Here is a 21,804-nt window from a genome sequence, read left to right on the forward strand (position 1 = left end):
GTGCATGGGTAGGCAGATTTATAGGTTTATTACATCCTGGTTTGCATGTAAACAATAAAAAGATTCACTTAATTTAATAATCCATAGAAAACTTAGTAAAATTTTTATGACCATAATAATGAGATGACCTGTGTGCCTCCCAAACTAATGACAATCTGGCATCCTTGGAAGTTCAGGTGTGAGTGGCACTTAGTGCCATGATCTAGCAATCAAAGTGGGGTTGGATTAAGGTTGGACTTGATGATCTCAGAGGTCTCTTCCAACCCAACAGATTCTCTGATTCTATGAGTGTATTCACTGGAAGATTCAGGGCTTGGATCTTCCCTTCTTCTAGGTGCTGTGACTTGTGAAACTTCACAATATCAGTGTTATCAGTTCTAGTCCCCATTGTGACCAGAATGAGCAACCTGAGGGTAGGTCACACCGAAGCCATGCAAATTAAAGCTAAACATCTTTATACAAGTGATGCTCAAGTGAAGCTTTTCTTTAAAATGTCAGAGTCCAGCATCTATTTGTAGGAGGTGAAAGAGAATAATGAAGAAATATATTTGCATCCCTTTCAATATGACCTGGTCTTAATGTCTCTATGTAGATGGTTCCAACACTTCAGTAAGTATGGTGTTTGAATTGGCAATATTCTATTGAAACTATTTTAAATTCCATAAAACTGTTTCCTTTAATTTTTTTAGACAGCCCAAAGACTAGTCAGAGTAAATAGTAATTTTTTCACTCAGTTAATGAATTTCTAAGTTACATGCATTTCAATACTATATATATTTTAAAAGTAAGCTAATCAAATACCAGAAAAGTAGTGCTGAATATATGTTTTGACATAGGCTCCTACTGTTAGGAGAAATAGAAACAGTGTTCACTGCACTCTGGCTGCTCAAATAAGGAAAAATTTAATCTTAGAGAAGTCCTAGAGAATTAGACAAGGGCTGTAACTCAAACAAACAGGATGTAAGCCAAGCTCTGTGTACCCAGACAAGATAAAGAACAACATTACAGTTTTTGGAGGTGAAACACAATGACGCTGCGCCTGCTGAAGAACAGAGGTCAAGATGATGAAGACAACCCAGAAGGAACAAAAAAGGACTTCCAATAGGAGTGTGACTGTGTAAAGCAAACTAATGAATATGTATTAAGCAAGGCTATATAATGAACATGTAAGCAGCACGTGCAATAAAACACCCTGTCTGTCTGTCCTTGGCAGGTTCAATTAGAGGAGTGATCCTCCAAACGTCCAGTGTGCTGAATGAAGAGGAATGCCTGCTTTTTCATACCTACAAATTGGTGTTAAGAAGTTTCTTTCTGCCACTTTTTGGTATCACTACTACATGTGACAGGATGCAGAGCCAGCTCAATGTTCTTAAGCACAGCAAAAAGTGACTGCATACATAATTTGACAAAACTGGCCTAATCTATCATGTTATATTTTTGGCAGTTGTTGCCTGTTGCCTCTTTTGCAATTCTGTTTATTTCCACCTGTTTCCCTCTCTAACTTCCTTGCAGTGGGCCCTTCCATACCTGTTGGAATTGTCTTAAGTTTCATGTGCTCCCTTTCTTAGCTAGTGAATATTTGAGATATATATATGCTATTCAACAATGTCCACTTCCTCCTGCATACTTAGGCCAGACTCCATGTATGAAACTGGTCAGTATCTGTTCTACGTTTGCAGCACTCGATGAATCCAGTGGAAGGGGCAAACCGTGCTCCAAGTACAGTCAAGTGCACCAGTATCGCCAAGTGCGCTCCTCCTACTCTGCTTTTTCTGTGTGCTACGTCTGCCTCTCCGTCACAGCAGCGCTCCTGCTTTATCTGTAAGTGCGTATGGCTCTGGTGCCTTATCTTTATGGCAGGTCTGTAAATTCCCCAACCTCCGCTACAGCCTCCTGGCCAAAGCCCGCCACCATCTGTCGGGGGGAGCGCAGTGGGGCCGCCACCCTGGAAAGGGACAGGTTGACACAGAAAATCCTTTCCTAAGGCGGAGTTCTGAATGCGAGGGAGCACTCGGAGCTTGTGAACACTGCTTAAAAAAAAAAAAAAAGACGAAAGAAAAAGAAGAAGGCAGCAGCTTGGCCGCGGGACGGCGGGCAGGCGGAGGGGCGCGGAGTGCCGCCCTGCTCCCGCCCCTGCGGCTCGGCGTCCGGCCCGGCCCGGCCCGTCCCGTCCACGCCGGGCCCGACCCCCACCCCGCCCGGCCGCCGGCCCGCCCCTCCTCGGCGCTCGCTGCTGCGCGCGGGGCGCGGAAGATGGGGGACTACGGGCGATTCTTGGCGCTGCTGGCCTCGGCGCTGCTGGTCGGCTTCGTGTCCGTCATCCTCTCCCTCGTCTGGGTCTTCCACTACCGCGAGGGGCTGAGCTGGGACGGCGGCCCGGCGGAGTTCAACTGGCACCCCGTCCTCATCATCACCGGCTTCGTCTTCATCCAGGGCATCGGTGCGTCGGCGGCTCCGGGTCCGGGCGGGTCGGCGAGGAGCTGCGGGGTAGCCGGGGCTGTCGGGGCGAGCCGGGGCTGTCAGGGGCAGCCGGGGCTGTCGGGACGAGGCGGGGCTGTCGGGGCGAGCCGGGGCTGTCGGGGGCTGTCGGGGGCAGCCGGGGTTGTCGGGGCTGTCGGGGCCGGGGCCCTGAAGCGGAGCGGGTGACAGCGGGAGCGCAGCGGTCGGTCCGTGGTGTAGGGACCGAACGGTTCAGGAAAGCCAGTGGTCCCCGAGAAGGGACAAAGAGCCCCTTGTAATAAGTTAAAACTGCTACGTATGAGTTTGGGTTTTTTTTTCTTCAAGCACTTGTTTACCCTGGCCTGGAATTGCCGCGTACTTTTAGTAATACTTGGGAGGTGTGTTTTCGTAGGCAGCCTGGATTTATGCGGGTTGAGAATCTAAATGCCAGAAATGCTGCCCTAGGAAAGTTTCCCTTTTGGCTCCCTCCCATGTCCCAGGAGGAGAAAGGAGGGTTCAATACCACAGAAGCTTGATCCAGGAACGGGGTTTGTGCCAGAGAAAATGTAGCACCATCAGCACCATTAAAATGCAGTTCTTCAGCCCAGACTTAGCATAAGTTATTTTGTAAAATACATATGTTGAATTAATTCTGTTGCCTAAATAACATAGAATTATTATGATACCATGTTGCTTTTTGGTTTGGTTTGTTTTTTATAGAGTGTATGAACTTTTATTTCATAGAGTTCAGCCATGGACTGACATTTAACTGTTTCCCATTACATGTAGAAAATGAACAGTATCCATGTTTCCATCCCACACAATTAGTATGTTGGGTCTTAAGTGCAAGAGTTGTTCCTTGAGGCCGTCAGGAACACTGGAGTTGGAACTGTGTTTTTGCTGTTGGCATAATTGATTAATTCCAATAAAACAACTAAATTAGACACACTGTAGTTGATAAACTGTCCATTCAGGGAACCAAAATACAATGCTTACAGTAAAGTTTGAAATGCAGATAATGACAGAGCACCATGTAAGTGCTTATCAAGGCTGTGAATATATTCTAACTAGAGCTAAATATTGCAAAAAATAAGATCATTGCACTGTACCTTTAAAATTCTGAAATTTGTGAGTGTAAATTTATGCTAATGGCATTACAAAGTAATGGGAAAATTTGACAGAACAGCTTCCAACAGTAATTTTTTTCTAAACTCAGGAACACAATTCTTGCTAATTTCAGTATTAGGAGAACTAAGTGAAACATTAGTAATGGCCAAAAGAAGTGCAAATATACTGCAGAGAACAGTGGAAACACTCCCACAGTGTTACCAGTCAGTTTTAGAGGGAGAGGATGGAAAGATTTTACTGTTTTTAAGGAATAAAAAAACACTGGAGACATACAAAATGTAAGCAGGAGTAATTTTTTCTTTGTAACAGAAGACAAACTTGAATTTTGTCTAGATAAACTTAGAATTTAATTTTTAATAACCTTATTTACATTTGCTTCATTGCTGAATAATATATTGCGTTCATCCAGCCAGAAAACTTGTCCAGCACATCTGGGCATTCATTTCAGTGAAACATGTTGTTTGCATCACATGTGTGCTTGTTTGCTCTCCGACAGGAGCCTGGCCAGGCAAGAGGCTGGAAGATGCCAAAGCGTGTCTAGTTCTGGCCATGAAGGGAATGTTGTAATTTAAACATACACTGTGATTTTTTTTTTTAATGGGAGTGGGGGTGTTCTCAGTTTTGTGGCTTCAAGTTACAAACTACTATTGAGCAATAAACAGTATTTTGAAGTTGTTCTACATAATATTGCTCAATAGGAAATGTAATTTCAGGCTATAAATAAGCAATGAAAATCACCTGTTGACTTCACTAACATCTGTACTACTGACTGTGCTCAAGCTACTGGCTTTTTATATAAGCACAGAATTTTTGGAGAAAATAGAGGGAAGTTTTCTGCAGCTTTTTCCTACGTATTTTCTAATTTTTTCATCTGAAACTCAGTTTTTTCCCTGTGTCACAGGGAAAGGGTGTTACCTCAAACCTTCTCTAGGTAAGGATATATGTAAAGTAAGAGGAAGTTTATCACACCTAAACCCCCCCACATATACAAGGAATTCACTTATAATGGATCATGATTTGGGGAGGAAGTCCTGTGATATAACAAGAAAAGCAACTTTGGAGACTGAAGGAGTATTGTAGTAAATCAGATGAAATATCAACAGATGAGATACCACCGTGAATCTGATTCAAATTTGACTGACAAAACTCTGCTACTGAATTCAGAGTAATTTGGACGAGGCTGGGAAATCAGATACCTCTTTGGACACATACAAGAAAAGTATTTAAGTAGTTAAAAGTAGAAGTATCTAAAAAAGTCTTGGTTAAATCTTTGTGAAGGATTTAAAATAATAACAAAACCAATTGCTTCCTGGGTTTGTTTGTCTATACAAAGGATAGAAATGTTGTATTGTTGGTCTGTAGGAGGTAGAAGGGATGACTATAATATAATATGCATACTGGGAAGTAGATGTGCCCTAATAAAAGTGTTGTATGTATCTTGTAAATCAAATGGAAAAGCTGTAGGCATGTTAATATTAAGACTTACTATTTGTGGTTCAGCACCTATGGGTAAATGATACCTGACAAAACACTGTCAGTGCACAGTAATTGTCTACAAGACTTTCCTAGACTAAAAGTGGGGAAAACACAGGCAATAAAACTCTGTGTGCATATTAGTACAGCAACATTTTGGAAAATATTAATAAAAAACACAAGGAAAAAGTGAGTTTTAAGAGGATCTTGAAGGAAGGGTAATGTGATTGAATGGGTTAAATAAATAAAGGCATTTACATGTGCAGTTGTTGGACAGTGACTGTAGACTCAGGGCATGCTCCAAAGGAATATTTACATGATAATTCATGGTTGACCTACAAATGATCAGTCCTCTCATAGGACTAATTAAGAAACCCATCAAGATATACTGTGGTATAACTGATTTTTGAGAATTTCCCATTAATACCCTTATAAAAGAATATCTTTTTTTCTACAGTGATGTGGCAATCTCTGTTGCAGACTGAGGAGCAACATGGTGGCTTTTGGGGTTGTGGAAGATTGAATAAAGAGTGAGTCAGAATGAGAAGGGTGGGGTAGTCTTTGTCTCCCATCCTCAGATCAGTTTTCTAGTGCTTATGAGTCACATGTAAGCTCTATACAATAAAGTTGTAGGTTGACACTGTAAATCTTGCAAGGTTCTTGGAACATTAATATTCCTAATCATATATGATTTACGAATATCGTATAATTTGTATTTTAAACAGTCTTAAAACACGAGGGTGTAGCCTAACATCAGCAGTATATTAATAAAGGAATACAACAGAAATGCTTACACAGAAAAGAGAAGGATAAATCCAGGTCTGCCACATCTTCATGTGGTTTTATAGAGTCAATTAGACTTCACCTGTATGGATGAAATCATCTAGGAGAGTGAGACAGCCTAACAGCTTGCTATGGCTGAAATATTTCTCCGTTTTCCTCTACTTCTCCTTTTCAGCTCTCTCCTTGACTCAGACTTCATCTTCATACCTGTTTGCTTGTGCCAGCTGTGGCCATTATCAGACAGCTGGCCCTTGCCAGACACGTAAACTGAATTAACTCAACTAGCAGAAAATTAACACACACACACACACCAAGTACACTTTTTACTCAAATAAAAAGCTGAATTGCCTGAATGGTCTCGGAACTGCCACAGATGGGAGAAGGGACATAGTGAACAATGTGCAAGAGCAAGGAGGAGTGTAAATCTATTTTAAAACAAGCATGGTCTTTCATGTTGAAATCACAGATAAGGATAATGCTTGCTCTGGATTATCTGACACACGTGATTACTTTTGCTTCAAACATAACAAAACATTTGCTCAAAAGAAAGATAGTTAAATGCTGGAGTTCCTAACATCCAATGGGCTGCAGAATTCTCTAGAACTGGAAGGGAAAAGGACTGGTGACCTGGAAGGGTCTCATCAGAGGAAACTCGTGAAGATGCCACTCTCTTGATGAGCTTAGTTTAAGTCCCATTGAAATAATAAATATGCATTTTTTTCATTCTGGTGCTAAAGTGGGCATTCAGAACTTTACAAAGGTAAGCAACAGGATCAGCCAAAAAGGAGCAGAAGAGGAAACAGGAGGAGTGAAGAGGACTATTTCTTTCTGACAGCTGTGAGGTGCTGTGCAGTGCAGCCCCAATGCACTCACAGAGCCCTTCTGTGTACCTTCTAAGGCAGAAGGCATCTCATGAGTAAACTGTGACACTTTACTACAGCACATGAAGCACATGCCAGAAATACTAAAAAGCTAATTCTAGAATTCTGCCTTGTATGTTTGTCAAAGAACTGGTGTCCCATGCCATGTAAAGATCTTGCAAGATCACTCTGCCCTGTGTGATGTGTTTTAAAGTCATAGCTCAAAATAGGAGTGAAAAAGTTCAGTCTAGGATGCCTAGACTGTCAAATCTCTTAACAATACCAGAGTTGCTGTACCTAGAGAAAGTTGTTCACAAGGCTGCTTTACCATGTCCCCACTAAAAATTCTGTAACCAGGTATGTGCTTTTAACCCAGGCTGTTTTGAGATGAAATTACATATCACATCTGAGTCGGTTTTTAAGAGCTTGTACCATTGAAAGACAAATCTTCCTTCTCTCCCCTTTGTTCTCCAGATCATCTTGTTTCCTACTGCAGGTCAGGAAAGCACTAGTTCTGAGAAAGGCAGCAGGGAAAAGCACACAGAAGAGGTGATGGGGAAATAGGACTGTGTCTTTTCTCAGTGATAAACAGTCAGGTCTGCTGAAGTTGCAATATGTAACTTCACACATGGCCCTCACAGAGGATTAAAACAAATTGTACTGTCATTCATATGTTCTGGGCTGTGGCATATAACACGCTAATGCATGGTATCAACAAGTGTCCAGACCATTAGTCTGTATTCCTTGGTTTTCTATTCTACTGTTTATGGGAAACAGCCCTGAAAATTCAAGGCCCAGATGGAGATCTGAGACTACATGGACAAGGGACTAGAGAGTTTGATAGTGACTTTTGAAGTTAAATCAACTAGATGACAAGAATATTATACAAAAATTTTAACCCACACTTGACCCTGTGAGATCAAAGATGGAGAACTAAGACCAGGACCTATCCTCATCAAGTTTTCTTTAAGACATACAGAGTCCAGTACTGTGCTGCACTTTGAATAAATGATGGACTATACTGTGGGCCTTACAGTAAGATAGATTTACTGGGAATACCCTCATGGGATGTTGAGGCTTGTTTGGGGCCTTTAGACACACCTGCTTTACAAAATTCGAAATCATTAGTACTAAGTTGATTAATGATATTCTAATGCAGGCTATTATTGGCAGATAGATGAATGTGAGCCAGCAGTGCATCCAGGTGGCCAAGAAGGCCAACAGAATCCTGGCCTGTATCAGGAATAATGTGGCCAGCAGGACCTGGGCAGTGATTGTCTCCCTGTACTCAGCACTGGAAAGGCTGCACCTCGAGTACTGTGTCCATTTCTGGGCTCCTCAGTAGAAGACAGACATTGAGGTGCTGGAGCAGGTCCAGAGAAGGGCAACAGGGCTGGTGAAGGGTCTGGAGCACAAGTCTGACAAGCAGCAGCTGAGGGAGCTGGCGTTGTTTAGTCTGGAGAAAAGGAGGCTCAGGGAGGACCTGATCATTCTGTACAACTACCTGAAAGGAGGTTGTAGTGAGTGGGGTTCGATCTTACCTCCCAGGTAACAAGCAATGGAACAAGAGAAAGCAGCCAGTTGCACCAGTGCCATTTAGATTGGATACTTGGAAGAATTTCTTCACTGTAAGGGTGGTCAGGTATTGGAGCAGGCTGCCCAGTGAAGTGGTGAAATCACTGTCCCTGGAATTTTCAAAAAACATCTAAATTTGCTGATCAGGGATATGGTTTAGTGTGAACCTGGCAGTGATAGGTTAATGGTGGAACTCAGTGATCTGAGAGGTCTTTGCCAACCTTAATGGTTCTAGGATTCTAAGATTCTAACACTATCCTATAAATTTGGGAAATTGTTGGAAATGATCATAAGTTGGCGTGCTGAGTCATCCTTATGCAAGACAGTAAAAACTTCTTAAAAACAAGGCTTCTGTCTTCCTGATTTTGTAGGATTTACTACTGTTGCTTTTTAAAGTAGAAAGCTAAGAACTGTCTAAGTGCTGTATATATTTAAATATTGTAAGGGGCACTTTCATTCCAGGATTGTATTTTCACACAGTGTGTAAAAGCATACATTGATTTAAAATCTGATCATAGGCTGGAAATTTGACTCATAAACAGAGTTTCCTTTGTGAATTATTTAGTGCAGTGCTGTATTTACTGTCATGCATCCAAGTTAGAAAAAAAGTGTAAGCAGAACTTTGAAATTAATTTGTCATTTATTATTATTGTTATTCATCAGAACATACAGAAAGAATACTCCATTTATTCTCCGTAATTATGCTTTTTGTCTAAAAAGCTAGGGATAGGGAGAACTAGTGAGTAAGGCATATAAGAATCACTTCAGAAAACTCCTAATCATTCATTTATCAGGTAATAGTTTTCTATTCCTTAATGTTTGGAACATGAAGTTTTTAAAAACCTGAATACATTATTATTCTTTTGCTTTACTATAGCTAATTCTATATATAGATTTCAATGTACTTCTATAAACAGAAATCTTAAATGAGGATGTGATGAATCACTGAATGGAGCTTGGTCTTTTTGCTCAGCCACGTTATGGATGTGGACATTAGCTGTTATTGGTCAGGTGATCAGTTGTCCTGATAAATACTTGTCCTGTCTTACCTGAATATACTTAAGTGCTGTCACATATCCAGAATTACTACCTGGTTTGTAATCAGACCTGCCTGGGACTTCAGTGATCTGCTCTGGCCTGTTTGTGTCCCCTGTGGAAAGCACCTGGGTCACATGAGAGGCAGGGGACAGTTGTGGCAGGGAAGGGGCAGTGGGGATCTTGAAAAAAACTTGGCAAGCAGCTCTAGGCTAAGTTATTCTTATGGACCATCTGGTTTTAGATCACAGGATACTGTTTTGTTCAGACTGTACAAAACACTGTCTGCTACTTACTAATGCAAGTATAGGCCTCCCCCCCACATTCATGCAACAGTGGTGGAAGAGTTGTATTTGCCAAATGTGTTTGTCTGTTAACAGATTTTGATTCCCTTATGCTGAAGAGCATTTCCCATTTAATATCAATGCAACAGACAGTCATATAAATATCTATGCAATTAGAGAACAGTATTATCCAAAGCTGGCAAAGAGAGGACATACTGGAAAATAATCTGACACTTTCTCAACAAGTGTAGCCTTCTCAATGTAAGAATCAGGCTCTATTCCTCCAATCTGACTAGTAGCAGAAAATCAGTCTTATGCAGAATCCCTGTGAGATCAATTTAATGACTGAGGATAGGATGACACCAAGTTGTTTACTGGTTTGGTTTTTATTGAAACATGCTTAAGTTTGGTTTTTTTAATTAGGAAAAAGTCTCTTTAAAAGTTACATTTAAGCCTCCAGTTTTGAATTTGGAATATGCTATGCTATGTGCATGAGAAAAAGCCTTTAAATAGACTTTTTTAGAGGATTAAAGATTGGATTTTGCTGAAATTTAAAATGGAACTATGTGAATTATGCATAATTATTAACATCTGAGAGAAGTTATAAGGCATAAAATCTTGTTTCTGTTCTTTCTACAGCTATTATTGTTTACAGATTGCCCTGGACCTGGAAGTGCAGCAAACTCCTAATGAAGTTCATACACGCTGGATTAAATACCATAGCTCTGATTCTTGCAATTGTTTCTATGGTAGCCGTGTTTGAATTCCACAATGCCAAGAACATTCCTAACATGTACAGTCTGCACAGCTGGATTGGCCTGGCTGCTGTTACATTTTATTCTCTCCAGGTCAGAGTCTAACTGTATTGATAAACAGGTTGTAAATTTGAAGGATGTTTTTAGTAATTTAGGCACAAACGGCCCTCACTAGTACATTGTAACTACTGAGATAGCCATTTTACACTTTATGATTTGGAAAATTAACATGTAAGTGTGCAAATACTGGGTCCTTTATTGTGAAGAAAAATGCATTTTAAAGCATATTTTGTTCATTTGCTGGGATAGTAACCATTTATTTACTATACAGTTACTCAGTAGTGTGTTTCTAAGCTCTATTAACTCCTGAAGTTAAAGCAAGTTATTTGGTTTGCTGGAAGCATATTTAAATACAGTTAGAACTTTTATTAAGGATGTCTCAAATTAAGTAACTGCTTTTTTTTTTTTTTCACATGTCATAATTTTAAGTAGTCACTTCTTGGCCTCAAGACTTTTGTTAATCAGCAGAACAAGTGCTGCAGGGAGCAGTAAAGATTTAAAGGATTTGATATCTGAATGAGCTACTACTGGTTAACCAGTTTTCCTGAATCAGCAAAACTTTGATAGATGTTCATGGGCAAGCTTTTAGCTGCTCCCGTTGGCAGAGAATTAGTGTAACCATAATGTACAATGAGCTAACTTAGTATGATTTGCATTTGGCGTAGAAGAGGAGCAGGCATGCCCTGACATTTACAGTACACATGATGTGATGTGATGTTTCTGCATATACAGTCTTAACTCCCTAAACTGTGTTATTACACTATGGAAATTTATTTTGTTCCTTCAAATATTTTTTTTGCTAAAATACTAAAATTAAAAAATACTTCATTATGCGTGATCAAGTACAGAAAATTCTTAGCTGAGGGATTTGAGTTCTGGACTTCTTCACTGTAGAGGTACAGGATATAGTGCTGTAAGAGTGTTTTTAACACTTAGAAAAATAGAAGGCGTATTGCAGCATTGTTGGGTATATTCCCTATCGTTGAACAAGTTAATAAGAATGAATATGAATGAATAAGAAGGAACAGTGCTAAGATATTTCTTGTCCTAATAATGCAGCTATCTCAGGGAAATCTGTGCCACCACTGTACTGAGTATCAGCATCTTTTCTAATGGTTAAATAAAGAACTGTGAATAAGGTCTTCATTCTACTTTCCATTTTGCTACTGTAAACATGATCAATGGCATTTAACATGTTGCTCATCTCATCAGTGGTGTTACTTCCTCTAAACTGGGATGTAAGTGTCCAGTCAGAGACTGAGGTTTGTTAAGTGACTGAGCACTATGCAAAATAGTCATAAAGTAGTATCTCTGTTAATAGAGAAGACATCTGGCATTGGCCAGAAATGGCAGGTCAGTCTTATGCTCACATAAAACTCTGCCTCTAGGAACAACAGTGTAAATTACCGTATTTATGCCAAATGTCTGTTAATACAGTATAGCACACAGACATAAATTTAATAGGGCAGAAATTTAAAATGGAAACTGTGTCTCAGAAAACAATGTCTCTGGAAATAAGTATTCAAAAAGGAAATGAAGCTCAAAATGAGTGTCCCAAAGCTGTGACAAGAAAAATAAGGCATTAGCAAAACTAATATGAAATATTATGGAATCTTTTTTTCATATATATATATAAAGAATGACCAGGCAAAAAAATCTGGGAAAGTAATTTGAAAGCTGGAGAAACTTATCTTCCAGTGCAAGATTTAAAAACCTCTCACTGTTTAGCAGATCTAAGGAAGGTTAAGAGATTATTTGATTATGATGTATTAAAAAGCTCTCCAGGGAGAAAGGATCAGGCTCTTTAATCCATCATGGAAAGACAAAACAAGGATAAGACTGGAAGTTAAAGCAAGAGGAAATACAAATTCATGCATTATTTCTAATTTAGCAGCAGGAGTCAGTAATGGTAAAACAAACTAGAGAGGAGATGCAACCCTTGCCATATGTCTGGGCAAGCCTGTGACTGCAACCATGTGACATGAGTTATTTTCCGTCACAAAATTAGGGCTACTGGGAGGACTAATGTCCTTTGAATAACCTGACACCACCCATACACATCTTCACTCTGTAAATGCCATCTCATCTATACATGGAGAGATCACTGCCCTTCTGAAAATACGTACTTTATTTTAATGAGAACTCTAACAAGGTAAAATTATTTAACCCACTCAAGTCAGAAGGCTAGACTGCCTTCTGATCTTCATTGATGTGTAACAGGAGCAGAGAATAGGACTTAAAGAGACTTTAAAAAGTAGCTACTCACACCTTTACTATATTACTGTATTAGTGACACTGAAAACTTGTGTTTTCACTACTTAGTTTGGTTGCAGTTTTAGCATTACCATTAAGCTTGGACACTGGTATTAGGTAGGATTATTTTAAAAATATTTAATGTCTGCTTCCCAAATACTAATCCAGAATTTTGCTTTGGTTTTGAAGGGAAACACATTCAAAAATACCAACACAACTTCTTTTCAAATTTTTACCTGAAGACATCTGACAACGGAATTTTTATGATTCTTTTTATTCTGCTTGAGAAGTGCAATTTGTTGTCTATATTGCCTTAACTATGAATCTGGTTTGTGTTTAGCTTTTCTTGGGATTTGCTGTCTTCCTGCTCCCTTTTGCTCCAGTTTATCTCCGAGCAGTTCTCATGCCAATACATGTTTATTCGGGTCTTACCATCTTTGCAACAGTGATTGCAACTGCTCTCATGGGAATCACAGAAAAGCTTATATTTTCATTGTAAGTATTTTTTCCACTTGTTTTGTAAGGTTATTCATTAGAAACCATACTTCCATTTGCACAGAATAATAAGAATCTAGTACTGGGATATTGGGCGGGTTTTGTTTCAAAAAGACTACCTAGCAGAATACTGCTGGGTTTAGACCAGGATTGTCTTTAAAACAATATTTGCTGACCTTTTCTTTCTTTTTCCCCTTTCAAAGGAAAAATCCTGCATACAGTGCATCCCCACCAGAAGCAACTTTGGTCAACTGTCTAGGTCTTCTGCTTGTCGTATTTGGTTCACTTATTTTGTGGATGGCAAGCAGGCCCCACTGGAAGCGCCCACGAGAAGAGCACACTGAAGTTCTGCGGCCCATCGGAGAGACTCCTGAAGGCACAGAAGTAGAATCCACAATGACACACAGCAGTAATGCAGATAAATCTGATTTGAGGATCAATACTGAAGCAGCCAGAAAACAAAATCTCAAATTTGATGATGCAGGCCAAAGATCAACTATGTAAAGAAAATACAAAGAAGAAAAGTACTATTACACTGCCAAATTCCTTCCCTCCCACCAGGGCAGGTCACGCTCATAGTTAGGTTGATAAATAAATAGGATGGGGGGTTGTTTTAAGTATGGCTTGCTCAAAGATGCTCAAGTTCTCTGCATATGAGTTTAAATTGCAATATGCCCCAAATGTATTATGTTGTATTGGTTCATGCTTAGTCCTCATTTTAAAAATGAGAGCACAAATGACATCATATAATGGGAAAATCATACACTTGGAAAATGTTTCCTATATCACTTCTTTATTTAATGCCTATATCTCTTACATCCATGAAAAATTAACAAGATTGAGAATAAATATTGCTCTGACTGATCTTGTGGGTTATGACTAAGTCAAAAAGTATACCAGACAGAAGAATTTAATGGCTAACACATAAACTTTCTGGTAATCTTCACTTTTACAGCTCTGATTTCTCTCACAGATGCCAAGACCTATGGAATTTGAGGTCATTCAAACTTTGCAGGGATGCTCCATACAAATATTTCATGTAAAATTTTTAATTAAAAAGAATAAAATAAAAGTTTGCTTGATAGCTGCATAAAAAGTTATGTTTCCACCCAACCCCACAGCCTGGCACAGGCAGGCTTTGGCCCTGCAGCCCCTCAGCAGTGGGCCCCAGCCCCACAGCCTGCTGCCAAGAGTGCCTGGACGCCGGCCTGTGAGCGTGGCCAGCAGCCCCACCCTCTGTCAGGACTGCTCCACAAGGCAGCAGTGTTCGTAGGCAGCTTGGGGCTCCCCAGCAGCCTGGTGCAAAGCAAGGCTTGGACTTGCCTTGCTGATGAGGCTGCGGTGTGTGCTGAGTGGGTGCCATCCTGAGCTGGGCCATTGCCCTGCAGGATCTTCAAGGGAAGATCTCTCTCCAAGCCCACCATCAGGGATGTGACACCCTGAGGACTTGGCCAGGACTGGGATAACCATGCATGGCTGCTTCTCCCTTGATGTTGTGCTTCCAGTTAAATCCTTTCTGGATATGTAATAAAAACACATTGAATTTGATGTCAGAGAGCTCATCTAATTAATTTTCATTCACTTAAATATATGTTTATGTTTCTTAGCTGTTGTCAGCTTTACAACAGTGCTTTTCATTAAAGGTGGGCAAAAAGTACTTAACCATATCTTAACTGGACTTCTCTGCACAAGTTTGGTTGCTGGGATAGTCTGATAAAATCTTTTGATTCTTCAGAAGAGTTTTGTGTATGTTAGACCCTAATCCACTCTCTTTCTGCAGCTGTACCCAGGATCACATCAAAATCAAGTTAGGAAGGCTTGCCAAACAAATCAGCAAACAGTGTTTAAGAGAGAACTGAGACAAGATGTTTCTAAATTAAAAAAAAAAAGATATTGCAGGTTTCCTGATGATATCAGAATTATAACACACTGTAGTAAGCCTACCATCTGAATGTGTGGCAGGAGAAACAAAACACAAGTTAAAAAAATCCAGTAAAATTGTAAAGTCTTTCATAGTATCGATTCTACAGATTGCATTCTCTCTTGAGATCAGAGACAGAATCTCATAACAGGATCTTTTTCTGAACAAAATAGGTGTCCAAGTAAAAGACAGTTGTGCTTTTCATCACAGTTTTTAAGGAGACTATTGACTTTCTAAGTGTCCATTTACGTGTGTCTACTTGAGATGTGTTAGGATAGCATTTTTAGAACTGTTGAACATCAGAATTAACTGTTGAGGTCATAATCATCCTTGGCGCTCAATTTAGCTCATACACTCAAAAATCTAGAGAGTATCCAGTTTGTCATCATCTTATTCAGCAGTCCTTTTTATTTTCTGTATCATATTAACAAAGGTATATAAAAATCCTTTCTCTCTTCAACTCAGCCATGGATAACTTCTTTGCTCTGGAGTGGTCTAGCATGATGTTCGAGGAGATGTTTGAGACATGTGCAACATACATAGGATGTTCCTGCACCAGTGCATTCCAGCATCATCATTCTGGCAGATCCTTCAGTACAAAATCAGTTCTAATTTATACCTAATATCTTTATTCTGCAGTCTCAGAAGTTTCATCCTTCACGTTTCCCCAGTCTCCTGACACATAGTTTTGCACATCTGGTTGTCATTCTGTTATTTGCTTTGAACAGTTTCTTTCCAATTCAAGTGAAATATGGAATAAAATATTTTGCTTTAAATGCTTATAATTTCTCTTTTTCTGGGGTTAGCCTGCACATTTGGTAACATTTTAGAACCTTCTATTTACCTTTCAAGCCATTTCGTAACATCTCAATATTTTTGCTCTTATTTTAAAACCTTTAGAAAATCAGAACTTCTTGCCTGCTTTCACCTACAAAGCAACAGCAAAGAGAATCTAGCTGTAGTTTAAAAACCTGAGAACATCTAGGTTTGATTAGTATTCTGAAAGAAGTCCTTTAAAAAGAGAAATCTTAGGAAGATTTACTTTTGTGCACTACAGTACAGTGCAGAAATCTTTGGCATAGTGATGACAGAATCTGCAAATTCCCTCTTAGCTCTCTAGAGAGTCTTACAAATTTCAGATGCACTAGTCCATGGTTCAATTTCTTGCTGGAACAGATTCTCCACAAGTAGGAATAATCCTTCATTTGATGCTTACTCACTTGGATACATTTCTGTATTCCATACTGGCTATAGCTGGCTTTGCAATGCTTATTTGGTTTTGCCAAAATGTGCTCCTATATTAGCTGGTATTATTACACTTACATGGTACTTTTCTTCTATGACTTTCTTTTCATTAGTTTAAAATAACTTTTCAAAGCAATTATGCAGTTACATTTTTACCATTTTTGGTAGGAAGAGAATGCACTCAGTTTTTGAGGATCAGGCCTTCAAATATATAGACACAATTGGTTTTATTAAATATTTACAAAATGCAACAGTTCCTTACTTTTATCCTCCCAGTTATAAGAAAGATATAATAACACCTCAAATACCACTTTCAATTTTTTCTTTTCAAATTCCTTCTTAAGGTTTTTTTTCTAGTTTTGTTGAACTTATACAGGATTTAGGGCATCTTTTGACTTGACTTATTATCTAAATTTATCAAATAAAACTATTAATAATTCAATATCTTTATTATATGAACTATGCATAAGTTACCATACATACTACATGCATGTATTAATACATTACTTCCATTACATAATTTTAGTTTATATTAGAAGAATGAATAGATTGTCTAATATCTTAAAATATAGCTTAATTACATAAAAATAGATGTTATTGTTGTCATTTTAAATCTATAAAAACTATATAACTAATTAAGATTTCAAAAGAATATGCTGTTCTCTGGGTAAATAGAGCACACAATCATATAACATAATATAATATATATTATGGCATAATAAATAACATGACATTTTGTGCCCTCATAGTCACATATACACACAAACTCATATAAATATAAATAATGCAGTTTAAGGAAATGGGTTTTGCCCCTGAAAGATGGCAAATGAAGATGGGAGAAATGGAAAAATTACCTTTATGTAAACCTTCTGCTGTACCACCTGGCAGCTTGTGACATGCACTCTTCAGCCACCACTGCATCTCCTGTAAACAATGGAAGGTTCAAAATAGAAACAAATCAGAACAAGCCACAGTTTTTTGCATTAAATATTGCTTAATCTCCCTTAATAATTCTATTTTTGGTTATCCACTGTTACTAAACTTTAGTTGGTTAAGAAAATTCTAAAAGTATTACCAATATTTTCTTAGCAGACACTGAATCAGAATTTTCAATTGCTACAGTACAGTATAAAAAGTCTATTTAAAATGTATTTCAGTCCAAGGCCTGACAGAGTAATTTCTCATCACTCAGCTTCCTAGTACCAGCACTATTCTTCCCAGTGCAGAAACAATTCAAAATACACAGAGTCACATCAGCATTCTGTTGAGTTCTACATGTTTCAGCAAATAAAACCTGGTGATTTGACAAACCAACATGTAGCTTAACGTTTTTGGATAAATAAAAAGCCAGTAAATTTAAGCATTTCCTTTCATTTTACACAATATTGTGGAACTTATTTTAATAAAATGAACTCCAAGATCTAATTGATTGGTTTCCATCAGTAATTTAGAGATAGATTTTCAAAGGCATGAAAGCCTATTAAGAATGCAACTAATTGATTTTGAGAAAGAGCTGATGACTTGATCCTGCATTTGCTGCAGTTGGCAGTGAAATTTCCATTTATTTAAATAAGAACAGGTTCATACCTGCAGAGACTGGCTGCTATTTATGCCTTTCATATTACCCCTTCCATAGCTAGAGGTTCTTTCCATTTTTTATACAAACAATCTACACATGTGATGTGAAGTGAAAACACTAAGAGCATATATTCATGTCAAAACAAAAGAAAAAATGATTTTGTGCATTCACTCAGTACAATCTACCTTATATTACAAAAAAATCCCCCCAAAACAAGTTACATTTCCAAGAATAATGAAAGTTTTAGCACTTAGAGTGAATACACTGCAACTGTTTCTCTTTACTGAAGTCAGTGGCATTATTTATGTGTAAAACAACCAAAACATTGAATACCTAGTTTAGTCTCTAGGTGTTTAGAAATCTACTCAAGTTTCAGTAACTATACACAGAACTACTGCTTTATGGCTGCAAGTGAGGAAAATGTAATGAAATATTCAATTCTATCAATAAACAAAACACTGTGATCTTATTCTCTTTTATTTAAAAAAGTGAATATTTCAGAAGTTTTCCCATATAGAGCATAACTGGCTTTTCAGAGAAATGTCTCTCTGATATATGCAAGGATCAAAAAGGGGTGGTAGTGTAAGCATTCCAAATGCATACAGATGAAACAATAGGATAATTAAGTCTAGAAGATTCACAGTCATGTTCAAGGCCGTAAAGGATCAATTTCACCTAAAGGCAAGTGGAGTGTACACTGAATCATTTGATCCAAAGTAGTGACCTTCTTGATTCAAATGCAAAATGCCTATTCCTATTGCAGATGGAGTTTTCCAAGACAGAGTGTTTAATAGAAAGATTACATTTCCAGTGGGGCAGAAAGGTATTTGTCAGTGTCTTACTGCAGCTTTGATACCAACATCTTGGATTTCAATTAGCTTTGAGACGAAATGGCAATAATTTGGCATTGAAACTACAAACAAATCTTTGTTTCATACACTATTATATGTGGAATTTGGTTTCATTGGCAGTAAGACAGTGCAAGATATCCAAAAGAAATAAATAGAAGGAAATAACATTCCAGTCATTTTAATGGCAGAGATATCACTTAGTGATATCTGTCTGATAACTTTGCACTAGGAGGTGAGGGTGACATCATTTACATCTTTTCCAGCATAATGAAAAGTGATGAATTCCTTGAACCGTAAGTGTCCCATCAGTTCTACTCTCACCATCCCACCTCCTATTATTAACATACCATATCCGCTCTGATCCTTTTGATCCTTCTCTATGAAAAGTAATTTGTCTTCTCAGTGGAAACAAATATGAAATTTGCTCTAGTACATTTCACGAGTTCAAACAATGGCCCATAGAAATTCCCACCCTATGGAGGCAATCTTTTAACTTCACAAAGGGCAATTTTTAACCATCACTTGAGTATTTGTGACTGATTTTGAATTATCTCCCATAAAACTCCAGACAGTATTTGTCACCCTCACTTTATACCTGCACCACAAGGGTAACTGTCAGCTTCTGAAATGGGGCAGGATGAAAAGCTGAGAAACCAAACAGATACAATTCTGTCACTGATTTCCCTGTTAGCAACAAAGTTATGATCTATGCCATGCAGATATGAATTTAATAACATTCAAACTATATATGGTGCCTTCGATTCAAAAGGCTTCCTCTCAAATATCACATAGCTGTAGCAGCAAGAAATATTGCTATAAATATGGTTGATTTGATGCATTAAGCAACCAAGACTAAGCAAAAATAAAGATACGTCTGTAACCTAGTAACGAGTGGCAAGGACTACTGGTGGCAAAACACCATTTTCCTCCTCTGATACCAAGGTGAAAAAGACATGACTTAAGTCATTTGCCCCCACAATTTCCGAGCAAGGACAAGAGCTGCAAAAACGGTCCTTTTAAGATGAATTGTTCTATGTACTAACCACAGGTGTTTTTCTCTCAGAGAAAGAAATGCTACAAAATGCTACACTTACCAGTAAACGTAAAAATGAAAACTGGAAAATTATAAAATCTCATGGATCTATATTTTTTTTTCTTTTAGACTCTAAATGGCTGTAATAAATAAATCATAACAGCTGATCTGTAACTGTGGACATATACAGTGAATTTAAGTCAGCCACTTTAATGGATTTTTGTCTCACTCCTGAATTGCAGCCATCTTTGGGGTACTGAATAGCATGAAAAGACATAATTCTCTATAACTGCAGTGAACTTAAAAATAATTTGCCTGATTAATGACAATATTGCTTAAATATCACATACTTCGACTGACTTTGAAACAAGCTATAAATACATTTTGGTCCTACAAACAGATCTGTAAATGTGTTAGCCCTGGCTAGCATTACTGGCATACACAATACTAACAAAAATGGTGCTGTTTATTTTTTGTCAAAGCACTATAAAAAAAGATTTAACAGGTTAGATGATGCTTTGTGTATGTCATGCACAACAAAAACTGCCAAATTATTCATGTAGATTTTTTTTGGAAGACTATCTGAACATATTGTATTTACTTCAAAATAAATGCAAGTCTCCAACTATAAACATATATTTAATATTATAATAAAATTAAATTTAAATATTATGTTTCTTTCTTCAAGCAAAATGTAATTGAAGAATTGAATTTTTTCAAATTGTTTTTTTTTTTTGCGGAGTAGCAGAATTTGATTGTAAACTTTCAAAGTCACATAAGAGTCCAGATAATTAAACTACACTTTTCTTAAGTCCTTGAAAGGATGTCTAAATAACTAAAAGAATTTGAGCTATTGATATGTGGTAGAGGTTACAATAGGTAAACATTGAACTTAAGCTGCTAGAAATATTAACACACTAAATTTGCCTTTTACTACAGTTACAAGTACTTCTAAAATCTATAAAAATGAAAACATCAAAAACCCCTGAGGCATCACTGGCATAGCAGTCAGTAGCACTTACCAAAGTTACCAAAGACAGGCAACAGATTTTGATACAGGTTTCCACTGGATGCAAGTGACAATGTATATATGTATGTATGGCCAGACTTCACGAACGCAGATTTGGGCAGGGCTCCCCCCACGTGTCTGTGCCCTTCCAGCCTGCATAGTGGATGTTTTAGGTGAGGCACAGCGTGCACAGAACTGGCCCCACCGTTTCAGTCCTAAGGTCCATCTGCCGAGCAAGCTTGGACAGTGACAGTGAAGTCCTCGGGACAGTCACAGCGCCCGGTACTAACTAGGGCTGACCCTGCTGAACATCCGAGATCAGATGCGATGGGGTGGCAGGGAGGCATTGAACTGCCAGGGGACGGTCCGTAGTGAGACTCGAACTCAGGTCCTTGGGATTCGGAGTCCAGAGTGCTGTCCTGTACACCACAGCAAAGGCACTTGGTACCAGTTTGCCGCTGTCCCCGCAGGCGAGTGGGGCCCCTGGTGCAGGCGGCGGGGCCGGACAGCGCCGTGTCCCCGGGACGGGGCAGCGACACCGCCCGACCCCCGCCCTGCGCGGGCCTTGTGCCCCTCGCAGCTCTTACACCCGTTATCCCCGCGGCACTGGAGGGATTGCGGCTGCCGGCCCTGCACCTGGCCTGCAATGAAAACCGTGCACTTCAACCAGTGTCCGCATCAACACGACTCGTTCCACGCTCGGGCGCAGACACGGTGGGGGCTGATGCGGGTGGGCTCACGTGGGTGCTCGCTGATGGGGGTGGGCTGAGATGAGAGGGCTGCGCTGGGTGTTCCCCGCCGGCCCCGGGCCCGCCCGGCGGCGGCAGCGCAATCCACGCGTGGGTCCCGCCCACTCCCGGGAGGCGGCCCCGCCCCGGCGCACCTCAGCACAGCGCGCATGCGCGCGCGCTCCCCGCACGTCCCGGCCATGGAGCGCCCCGCCATAGAAGACTACAACTCCCATCATGCAACGCGCGGACACGCCACGCTCCCGCCGGGGGAACCCCGGGGCCGAGGCCGGCTCGG

General features: G+C 39.4%; 1 protein-coding gene and 1 long non-coding RNA gene across 2 annotated transcripts; one reads left to right on the plus strand and one right to left on the minus strand.

The window, feature by feature from the left end:
• The first annotated feature begins 1,789 nt into the window (after window positions 1-1,789).
• CYBRD1 (cytochrome b reductase 1) lies at window positions 1,790-16,812 on the plus strand. The gene is made up of 4 exons (XM_071562553.1): window positions 1,790-2,440; window positions 10,217-10,425; window positions 12,986-13,140; window positions 13,344-16,812. The coding sequence occupies exons 1-4, from the start codon at window positions 2,254-2,256 to the stop codon at window positions 13,642-13,644; spliced, it is 852 nt and encodes a 283-aa protein (XP_071418654.1). The 5' UTR covers window positions 1,790-2,253; the 3' UTR covers window positions 13,645-16,812.
• Window positions 8,808-21,614, minus strand: LOC139675214 (uncharacterized). Its single transcript, XR_011698456.1, has 3 exons — window positions 20,792-21,614; window positions 17,161-17,230; window positions 8,808-13,510 (listed from the first exon to the last, which is right to left on the minus strand). It is a non-coding gene; the product is annotated as an uncharacterized lncRNA (long non-coding RNA).
• Between the last annotated feature and the right edge of the window lie 190 nt (window positions 21,615-21,804).

This window comes from Pithys albifrons, chromosome 8 (assembly GCF_047495875.1).
Source record: "Pithys albifrons albifrons isolate INPA30051 chromosome 8, PitAlb_v1, whole genome shotgun sequence".
In the NCBI taxonomy this organism is placed as follows: domain Eukaryota; kingdom Metazoa; phylum Chordata; class Aves; order Passeriformes; family Thamnophilidae; genus Pithys; species Pithys albifrons.